Source organism: Sycon ciliatum, chromosome 3, assembly GCF_964019385.1.
Source record: "Sycon ciliatum chromosome 3, ocSycCili1.1, whole genome shotgun sequence".
NCBI lineage: Eukaryota > Metazoa > Porifera > Calcarea > Leucosolenida > Sycettidae > Sycon > Sycon ciliatum.
Window position 1 is genome coordinate 8,680,095 of NC_088645.1, and position 11,497 is coordinate 8,691,591.

The 11,497-nt window shown below is 49.9% G+C and overlaps 1 protein-coding gene across 1 annotated transcript; it reads left to right on the forward strand.

Moving 5' to 3' along the window:
* The first annotated feature begins 30 nt into the window (after positions 1-30).
* Positions 31-10,522, forward strand: LOC135811351 (protein O-linked-mannose beta-1,2-N-acetylglucosaminyltransferase 1-like). Its single transcript, XM_065324579.1, has 6 exons — positions 31-1,678; positions 3,443-3,607; positions 5,937-6,129; positions 7,297-7,527; positions 8,046-8,152; positions 9,018-10,522. The coding sequence occupies exons 1-6, from the start codon at positions 342-344 to the stop codon at positions 9,103-9,105; spliced, it is 2,121 nt and encodes a 706-aa protein (XP_065180651.1). The 5' UTR covers positions 31-341; the 3' UTR covers positions 9,106-10,522.
* The last annotated feature ends 975 nt before the right edge of the window (positions 10,523-11,497 follow it).

An 11,497-nucleotide genomic window follows, 5' to 3' on the forward strand; every position in this document is an offset into this window, starting at 1 on the left:
AAAAAGTCGTAAGTCCCCGCGCTGTGGAACATGCCTGTTTGTTGTCAATGTTGAGCAGTGCCCGGTTGACAGGGTTGAGGTCATGACTGCTGCTCTGGCCTTCAAGTTCAAGGCCACCAGAATGCCTGAATGATCATTATCAGTGTTGTTTGGATATTTCTTGAGGGAAAGCGTCTTGCTGGAAGCTGGCCGTACCGTGCGTTGTTAGTCGGAGGACGTTCGGAAAATAATTTTGTTCTGTTGAGAATCCGACCCGGTCACAACTGCTGTGTACGTGTGTGCGTACTAAAGTTAATCTGCAAGATTGGAACGGAAGTGAAGTCCAACAATAGTCAAGGCCTATGATGGGCTATAATGGAGTTAGTGATATTCACAAGCACCGGCGAGCTGCCCTCCGTGGTTCGCTGCCCAGAGGCCGCGAGAAGCGAAGCGCAGCGTGGTTCCTGTGCCGAAGAGACCGCGTATTCAAACTGGCCATTGCCCTTATCCTAATGATGTTCATCTCGGTCAATGTGTACTTGCTGAAAGGGGAGGCATTACGCCGCGAGGCGCAACGTGGCAATGCCTTCACACCGTTGATACATTTGGGCGACACCACCAGATCTACTGCACTCTCACTGGATGCAGAGCACGTCGTCCAGCATCTTGGCCGCGAGCTGCGTGAGAGCGACCCACTGCACGGGGTTGGCGGTGTCGGCGCTGCTGCCCGGATTAGCCCTCCGGCCACGGCCCTGTGCAGTAGACCGGTACCGTGCGACAAGGACTCCGTGGCAGTCCACGTGTCCATTGGCCGCGCTGCACAGGGCTCACAGCTTCTGGTCTGCTTCGACGGCAAGGAGGTGGACTTTGGCGAGGACCGCGGCAAGGGCATCATGTTGATGTCGGCCGATCCGGCCACGCTGTCCGTGCGCACGCGAGTGTTCAGCACGGGCACGAGTAAGTCGGCGTCGGACGACCTCATCGACTACCTCGGCAATCTGCCCAAGGACACGATTGTCGTGATGGCGGCCGACGGTGCCCGCGCGGCCCCGTTGCTAAGCGACGCGGCGCGCCACGCCATCTACAGCACTGGCAGTGGTATGGTGCACGTTGTCGACGACGACCACGCCTGGGCAATGGCCACGGTCAAGGGGCTGGCGCTATCCACGCCGTACGAAGCCGTCGCACCTTCGCTCGCGGCCAACTCAAAGGAGAATGTTGCCCAGGTGTCGACGTGCGTGCCGAAAAACATCTACCTGGCAGTTACCAATATTCAGCAGCGCAAGGTCGTGTGCAGAACTCAAGGCAGCACCGAACCCAATAAGTACGGGAACTTCTGCAGCGACACAGCCATAGCCGAGTACCTGCTGCCGGCCAAAGGACCGAATCCGGGTGGCTCGGTGGCAGTCGGTTTACCAGTGACGATACTGGCGCGGCACAATCGTCCTGACTACTTGCAGCAGTGTTTGTCGTCATTGTTCACCAACCCCGGTCTGAACCTGAGCCAAGTGACCGTGTATGTGGACAGCTATTCTCCAGATGTGCACGCATTGCTGAACCTGTTTGCCGTGCGCGCTCGCTTCTTCCCGAAGACGGTGACAACGTCGACCATGAAGGAGGTGCACCGCAAGGCCGACATGATTACTGCGCACTACGCCAGGGTGTTGCCCTTGGCCTGGGCATCGTTCCCGACTGCCGTGTAAGTACTATCTCTCTATCTCTCTGTCTCTCTCTGTCTGTCTGCCTGTCTCTGTCTGTCTGTCTCTCTCTCTCTCTCTCTCTCTCTCTCTCTGTCTCTCTCTCTCTCTCTCTCTCTCTCTCTCTCTCTCTCTCTCTCTCTCTCTCTCTCTCACACACACACACACACACACACGCACACACACACCTTGGACGCGCTGCCATATTCTGGCTATGCGGACCCCATGGGGGGTTGAGCAGGTTCGGAACAGTAGGGGCGATGACGGGATAGGTCCTTTGGTCTACTGAAACGCCGGCCACAATTGCAAACGATGCAGAACAAGCTACAGTCTGTGTTGGTTGCTCTGGCCGAGCCACGGCTGCACTTGTGACGCTTCATGCCTTGGCGCGATAGCACACAGCGGTTGCAGCGGGCGCAGTGGAAGCTGCAACGATCGCAGGACATATTGTTCGTAACTGGTGACTCAAGTGCGTCAGAAGATGCCCCTGCTGGTGATGTTGCTGGCGAGCACTTGTGTCGGGCAAATCCACCCTTGCTCCGGAACCATCTGTCGCGCTGGTCGCAGTGACAACTTCCTGGCTGTTGGTTACGGGCAGGGCACGTGTAGCTGTACACTTGTGTCACTTCCTGTCACTTACACGACTGAAGGAGCGGTGACAAGTTTGGCACACAACCGGTGATGGTCGAGGTCTGTTCTGCTTGTCTGGCAGACAACGGTAAGCCTTGCGCCATTTGGAGCGAGAAGAGGAACACACACACACACACACACATACACACACACACACACACACCATGTATACATCCGCAAATCTGCAAATGCACTGGGCGTGCACCCACAGATTTTCTCTTATAGCAACGATAGCGAACAAGATCTGAATGAGACAGATCAAGACTAGCGCCAGATAACGGTCCAATCCACACAACCTGCGAAGCCATGTGAATCTACCACCAATGCACACCTGGTCTACATCGGCATAAAACGGCCAAGACAGTTAACTATGCACACCCTACACTTGCTGGAGTAACCGGTATAGACGGCATGCTGCTTTGGTAAAAGCAGACACTAGATGCACTGGTACCTTGAAGTGAAATTGGAGTTAGTTTACCAACCAGCGTCGGCAATTGAGTACTGGGAACCCAGAGCCAACAGACATACCAACAACCTCAGCCATGAATACTATTATAGTAACGACACACTGGATTGTGGAGCCGAAACTAGTCCAACTTCCAAATGCTTTGGCAAGAGGGTAGCCTTCCAACAGGTTGGCACACACACACACACAAGCATGCACGAGAGGTGGAAGCAGTTCCGAAATACTATACTGTATGCACGGCGGTTTCTGTAGCCGACCATATTTTCTCTTGCAACAAAACTTTCTTGTAGTCGAATAATATGGCGGTAAACACACGCCTGCCCACACAAGCTCTCTACGCTGAGAAGTTACACTTCGGCATTGAGCTCTCCTTCTCACCACCCCTAGTTTGCGTTTCCAGCATAGGGAGAGAGAGAGTGTGTGTGTGTGTCTGGGGGGGGGGGGGGGGGGGGGGGGGGGGTAGCCATGTGTTTACCGCCATTTTGCCATGTGTGTCTTTACCACCGTATTATTCAACCCTATATGCAGCAGTGGAGTCCTCGAATTCAACTGTTACACTTTCTTGTCCTCTCTCTCTATCTATCTCTCTCTCTCATCTCTCTCTATCTATCTCTATCTCTCTCTCTCTCTCTCTCTCTCTCTCTCTCTCTCTCTCTCTTTGTCCATGCAGGCATATGGTAGTGCTGGAGGAGGACCACACGGTAGCGCCGGATTTTCTGTACTTCTTTGCGCAGCTCATTCCCACGGTGGACAAGGACCCCAGTGTGATGGCAGTGTCTGCATACAATGACAACGGATTCAAGCATGAAGCGCAGGATGCTGGCATTGTCTATAGGTGAGTCATGACAGTGTCCACGGAAACAGTGCCACTCGGAGCGTCTCTGCTAGTTTTAATTTCTACGTGGAGACAGTAATCTAAGTAGAGCTATAACACGTTTGAATGCCGCGGACATCACCGCGCAACATGACAACTTATCAGAGGTTTATATCAACTTTTTATTAACCTTTAATGTAGAAAGCAAAGGGGGACATGGATACAAGTCAAGAGTAACTGTCCACCACTGTTACTAGATACTATACAGTCATGACTCAGATAGTGCAATAGCTAGGTTCAAAACTGACAGAGTACTGAGACATTCGGGGGGGGGGGGTAAGCGCAATGAAATTGAGTACAAGCTACAGTCCCACGGAACAACGAATGTCGACTGTTACTGGACTATGACCAGACGAGTAATTTGACAAAGCGGTCCAACTACAATTCGAAGCAGCAAAGCAGCTCTCCACCCAACTTGGGTGGCTCAGAAATATCAAAGATAAGTAAAGAAGGGGAAGCTTTGCGAAAACGAATTGTACACAACCGAACGTCTCCTACACTACTCCTCATGCATGACAATGTGATGGACTAGTTGACTGCGAAACATGTAGCCCCCACTAATCTCTGATCACAAGCTTGGTGGTTATTAAATGTTATAATAACCACCTAGGTGGTCGGTATAACATTTCATCACCACTACAACACCTACCATATCGATGATCTTTGCTCTCTCATCATTGCAAGTCTAGTAGTTCTTTACCCAGACAGACATCAGTGGCTAGCACAATGTTCTTAGGGTCTCAGGCTCTGGATAGCCTTTCCCAGTCTTGTTTGACAAAGAGACTCAGAAAGTCTACAATTGGCAGGTGGCTGACCATCATCAAGAGGACCTGAAAAACTTGACTGTTCCAACATGGCACTGGAAAGAGAATGGTCGCTCAACTCCTCTTGCAATGAACGTTGTTTAGCGAACGTTACATGGCGTGCAATTCTTGCGTGCTGTACAAATATCAGCGGCCAAAGTTCCATATATGGGCTCAATATGCTGCCTTTTAGGGACATGGGTACCACTCAAAGATGTACTTTATGACTTGTGGTAGCAAGAATCCATAAGGGCCTGGTCAGACTGCGGCAAATTGTCCAGAATTTGAATCGCGATCACACTACACATGTGGGGAGAGTGAAAATTCAAACTTCCTTTCGAGCGTCAAGTGGTAATCTCCACGAACGACGTCAAATTCCTTCACCTTGGGGATCGCCAACACCTTCAGTGCAATCCTTGCAACCATCCTTATGAGTTTTGTTGTTGTCCGTGGCCAATTAGCTCCTCGATATCGAGATGAAAAAATCAGTGATTATCAGCGTCAATGGCGCATCAGCGTCAAATCCTGTTTGGAGCGGAAAAGCGTGGTCCGTTCTTGCTTTTTTTTTGGAGCGTCAACTCTCGCTTTTGCCGCTCTGGCGTCAAGTTACTATGGAGATTCGGATTATAATCCTAGGATTATTTCGATTTTGCCGCAGTCTGACCAGGCCCTAACCGGTTAATCCCCCATTGGGGGTTATTTGCTCTTGTAGTACCGTATTTTCCGGTTATAAGTCGACCTTTTATGACTGAAAATATCAAGAGAAAAGGTGGGGGTCGACTTACAACCGGGATTCGACTTATAACCGGGAATTATCGGTATCTTCCAAAAATGACCTGCACTGAATACACGAGTGCACCATGTGTATGCATTTTTGCCAAGTTTATTTGCCTTTTTCAAGGATTTGGATGTTTCAGAATCCAATGAGGAGTGTTTATGTGATTTGTTCATGTGTTAGTAGCAGGGCTAGGGAGCGGTTAGCAGTGCTTCGTTGGGCAAAAACTTTAAAAACATAATTAAGACCTCCGGATACGGGGGGTCGACTTATAGCCGGTAAAATACGGTAGTACACACCGTACAAACAGCAAAGTGTTCTTTGTTTGCCATAATTCTGTAAGGATGTACATGCTTTAAGGATGTACATGTATAGATACTACCGTGCATGTGATGGTCACGTAATGATCATCTGCCACTGTGGGCGTACACGGGTATGTACTAATGCTCTTTCCATGATGTGTGTGTGTGTCTCTCTCTCTGTATCTCTCTATCTCTCTCTCTCTCTCTCCCTCCCTCCCTCTCTCTCTCTCTCTCTCTCTCTCTCTCTCTCTCTCTCTCTCTCTCTCTCTCTCTCTCTCTCTCTCTCTCTCTCTCGCCTCTCTCTCTCTCTCTCTCTCTCTCTGCCTCTCTCTCTCTCTCTCTCTCTCTCTCTCTCTCTCTCTCTTCTGCCTCTCTCTCTCTCTCTCTCTCTCTCTCACTACCCGCCGCAGGAGTGACTTCTTCCCAGGCCGTGCGTGGCTATTACCGCTGCGTTCCTGGGAGGGTTGGCGGCTGTCGTTTCCGCAGTGCTGCGGCGGCTGGAGCTGGGACCTGTGGCTGCGAGATCCACCGCAGCGCAAGGACAGAGAGACTCTAATACCGGATGTACCACGGGCACATCACATCGGCGAGCGAGGAATGCAGGTAGGATTTCAATCTGGAGCAACGACCTTCTACTCTTGTATTCTTGTGTCCGCCGTTTGCTGAAGAAAGTTCTATTCACGCCTAGCTGTATTCCGTGTTTTCCAGCCACTGTCAGTAGATGCCACCTGTCTTGTGACGCCACCTGCCTTATCAGACAACCTGTGAGAGAGCATGTTATGAGACCACCTGTCTTATCAGACAACCTGTGAGAGAGCATGTTATGAGACCACCTGTCTTATCAGACAACCTGTGAGAGAGCATGTTATGAGACCACCTGTCTTATCAGACAACCTGTGAGAGAGCATGTTATGAGACCACCTGTCTTATCAGACAACCTGTGAGAGAACATGTTATGAGACCACCTGCCATGAGAAGAGAAGCACGTGATACCGGAAAAACGAAAATCGATTCACACGGCAGGATGCACGCGCAATACCTGTAGTACGAAACAGTCCACGGAATGCCACGGAATGTATTTCCACCCCCTCACGGCACCGGGACTGTACCGGGATAGCTCGCGGGATACGTTCGCGCCGAAATATGAGTACAGTCAACTTCGCTTTATAACGACACTCGGCGGGGCATCAAAAAAGTGTCCTTATTCGCGAAGTGTCGTTATACCGGAAGTCTCATTATATGCATTACAGTTGGAATGGACTTTGCTCTGGGCATGGAAATGCTGTCGTTATATCCGCAGTCGTTATTAGCGAAGTTGACTGTACATGTAACTGAATCTCCATGGTAGCATCATGCGCGGGGATTAATCCTGCCGTCGTGTAAATCGTCTCTTAGGCGCGTTGAAGCAAGACCACTCAACTGGACTACACTGGTGCACTACGATGTATCGAAGCTTACCGGACCCAACGTGAAATAGTGAAAACTGCTCCCTGCATGGTGCGTGCGCGGAAATGCTTCCTGGCTCACAGTATGCAGTGCTGTGCCGACCAACGGTCTCCGGATAAATGCGCATGACACATGTGTGTGTGTGTGTGTGTGTGAATAGTGGCGGTCAATTCTTCAGCCTTGCAAGCCGTTGAATGCTGCAATCCCAGCACAGGTTGCTATAGCTTCTGCTGTAGCATCGCTATCATCGCCTCCGGCGATGGGCGTCAAATGGTCAATGGTGTGTGTGTGTGTGTGCTGCTGCTTTGTTTTGTTTGCGTGCAGGTTTCCGACTACTACTGGAAGGTGTACTTCCAGCCTGCCGTCCTGAATGCAAACCCCAGAGTAAAGCTGCGTGAGCTAGACACGCTGACTAAAGATGCCTACGAGGAACATCTCCACCGCTTGATACGGTCTGCACTACAGTTGCCAGTGGCTGGTGGTAGTCGGGCCTGTGGTGCCGATATGGTGCCCAACTCGGCGTTTGGAATGCGATACGTTCTATTCTACGAGCAGGTACGGCGGATATTGTGTGTGTGTGTGTGTGTGTGTGTGTGTGTGTGTGTGTGTGTGTGCGTGTGTGTGTGTGCGTGTTTTCTCGTGTATTTGAGTGTTTGTGTGTGTGTGTGGGGGGGGGGGGGTTGCAGGGTACACATATCTGCGTTTGTGTGTGGAGGGCGGGAGGGAAGGGAGAGCACAGGCATGTGTGTGTCTAGGAGAGGGGGGGGGGGAAGAGTCCTGACGCAAGCCAGGCATGCAAAGAAGCAATCGGAACTCCGCAAGACCAGCGGGCAAGCAAAATATGGAATATATTTTCCAGTTTCCTGTACTGTCTATAGCCAATCTTGGTATGCTGGACACAATGGGCTGCGGGCATCATTTTTTCCTTTGTCTTTGGCTGTATATTGTGCATCCTCTCTCTCTCTCTCTCTCTCTCTCTCTCTCTCTCTCTCTCTCTCGCTCACTCACTCACTCTCACTCTCTCACTCACTCACACTCTCTCCATTTATCTTTCCATGTTGTTGGTCTACCAGAGGGATGCGACGGACAGCTCCCAATTGCAGAAGTTGGCTAAGTGCTTCAAGATTTGGGACCTTGGTGTGAGGGGTGCGCACAATGGAGTTCTGCGCTTCCATTCCAAGTATGTTTGTATTTTGTGTATGTGTGTTGGGTTTCTTTAGTCACATTAGTGTTGTGGTGGAGGTGGGGGGGGGGGGGGGAGGGTATATTTACACTGGATTTGTTTCTATAAAACTTGGTAGTTGAGCCAATAGTATTATGCGTAGAGAAAGGACCACTATGTTACGAGTTACGATTAACAGTCGACCAAGGTAACGATATAGTATGCAGTCAGACAGACAGTGCGACAATAAGGCACAAACTGACAGGGGTGTTGAGATTTTCGATGACCTGACATCTAGCTCCAACACGTCTGCGAAGCCAGGTCAGGTCGTCGAATGTCTCAGTAGCCCTGTCAGTTTGTGCCTTATTGCCGCACTGTCTGACTGTATATTAGTATCTCGTTACCCAGGTGGACTGTTAGGCGTAACTCGTAACTTATTGGTCCTATCTCTTTGTTTTGTTTTTGAACTTTTTTCAGTATCTACCCAATGGACCCATTGCGCAATGACGTACTTTGTGCCCTAAACACCCTTCACAGCCACCTGGGCATGCATGGACGTCTGGGGTGTTGAACAGTGCATTCCTGATCGCAGCGTGCCCACAAGCATTACTCATACGTTCCGTATTTGGCAATGCGCAATGGCCGGCTACTTGTTTTGAAGGCTTTCTATTGCCATTTGTACCCCCCCCCCCCTCTCTCTCTCTCTCTCTCTCTCTCTCTCTCTCTCTCTCTCTCTCTCTCTCTCTCTCTCTCCTCCCCCCCCCCCCAATACACATAATTTACTTTGGCCCTGTGATCGATATTACTAGTACGTTGGTGTTGTGTATTCTTCTTCTTCTCTAGCTGGTGTATCTGCTCCTTGATCTCCTTACTTTGTTTGCAGGTTCAACCACATCCTGCTCGTGGGAGCCAAGACAACGTACGGCAAAGCACTGATGCCCACTGGTACTGTCCCCTTCACTGTTACATAGCCAAGTTGAGTTCACTAGGATGCAGACAACGCTAATAGGAGTTGTAGTGGTAGTTGTAGTACATGTGGTACTCGGTCATCTAGCCGTCGCCTGTCACTGTTGCTTAGGTAGTGCTGGTCGCGGCCGAGCAACTCTGATGTGGAGCTAGCTAGCTAATATCCATGGCCAGACCGGCCTGCCACACCGCTGTGCCCCGAGGCTGAGTTGTCACGGGGCGCCGTCCATTGTGCCGTGCGCTCGTCCATGCATTGCCCCCTGCGCGGCGCTCTGGCCGGGACCACGCGACGCGTACGCCAGCCGCACATCTGCCGCCGCCACCGCCGCACTCTTCTGACTTGCCAGTGTGCCGGCGCTAGGGCATAGCGGCTTTCTCGGTGTGCAGTGCAATGCAGTGCTGAGTGTGGGCTTAGTCCTAGTGCGTGATGTAACGTATTATCATACATGTACGAGTGAGTAGCGCAGCGTTGTTTACAGACATTCCATAGTGTGCCACTGTGCCCTGTGCATGGGCTTGATGGACACCGAGACAAACTCGCACAGGGGAATCTCGCCATTGCAGCGTCATGACAACACTGAGCTTGCCTTCAGTCTGGACTAGATCAGCAGAGAACTATTTATGAAGTCGTGGTGCGTCATGCCGGCGACTGCCGTATGTATGTCCACTGGCTTCCTTTCCTGCCCTCATCATTTGACTTATGGTTGTCGACATTACTGACGACGATTCCTGATCTCAGCCAGCCTTTACGATACTCGATAGTACCCCTTGCCACATCATTGTGCCCCCACCCACACAATTACACACATTGTAAGTCATGCCATCTTGTTGTGTTGGCTTGCAGTGTTTTTTTTGTTTTGTTTTGTTTTTTTAAATCCGTGCTACCCCCCATACCCCAGACGTCTTGAGTTGTCCGTTGTAGAAATGATGCGTTGCCATTACCGGGCCCCTGTGTCCAAGGCATCGTGATACTAGTAATTATAATACGTTTTATATGGCCGAAACCGCTTGCTGTCTACAGCATTGGGTGATACGTTTTTATTTATCTTAGGTGTTTTTCAGCAGGGGCTTGTAAAGCGTCTTCTTTTTAATCAAGTCAGTTTTTGTACAGAAATGTTTTATCAAACGCTTCTTAGATCATTACTCCAGTCGTTTCGTTTATCTTATCATCCTAGTGCCCCAGCGCACTTGGCTCCGCTACTCTTCATGTGTTCTTTTTCCCCTGACAAGATCGTTTAACCTCATATCCAGTGCATCAGTTTCCTTGTTTGTGTGTGTTTTCAGTTTCCTGTTTAGCTAGGACGGTGCTTGTTATTCTAGATTGCTGTCCACTCGTTGCCACTGGCTTCTTCAACTTAGCATCCTCTTTTTCCCCTCGTAGTCTTTGTTATTTTAAAATATTATTATGACGGATGACCCAAATGCAATGGTACCTAAATCAGGGGGGGGGGGGGTGGCTGCGGACCAAACACAGAGCAAGGAGCTCAGCAAGCAGAAAACAAACAAAAACATGAAGCCTCGGATGTCAAAGAATTTACCTCTCCCCTGTCTCGTCTGCCCGTATGCAGTTGTGTCTTCATACAGATTACCAAAATGAATACTATATCTACTAATTTGAAGTCCACCGAAATGTTGTGTGTTCTGTTCAAGTAGCCCCTGTTGCTATATGCAAGAATCCACCTACAAGTAGGATTAATCCAAGTCCATGGAATAGAAGTGTGAGATGTGCTGTTCAAGTAGCTGTTCAGTTGTTGGCTTTTCACCTGGAAATGATAAATCTCTCTTGTTGTTTACTTGCTGAACAAGACTGCATGCTTGGCCAAGTGGTCAATGGTCTTGTCTCTGCACCTGGTACCCGTGCATCTCAGGTTCAAGTCGTGTTTGGCCATTGTTCTTTTTTTTGGACTGGAAAATCTTGTACTGTAGCTGCATGGTGAAGACCAGCAAATACTAACAAAAGAAATACTCCCGGACCCTGTTACTGGTGTTGACCGTGTGACAAGTGCCCGGCATCATCTTCACATACTTCTTCGTGTCATCAAGAGGGGGTTATGAACTCTTGGTGTCATGCATATCATCAAGTTATGGACTCTTGATATCATGTCAGTCCAACACTGGTCAATTGCTATCAAGAGTACATCACCCCCCCCCCCCCCCCCCCCCCGGGGGCCCCGTGGGGTTATGTACTCTTGCTGCTATCTATGTAATGAAAGATTTCTCTTGCATGGTGCTCGTACAGTCAGTAGTCAGTATATATCCAATCCTAGGCTGTAGTCTCTGTATTGTGGCATGTGTTACTATCAAGAGTACATATTACCAGGTTATGTGCTCTTGATAGTATGTGAGAATTGTATGCAGGCTGTGCCTGGGCTGCATACAACTAGCCATGCAGTTTCT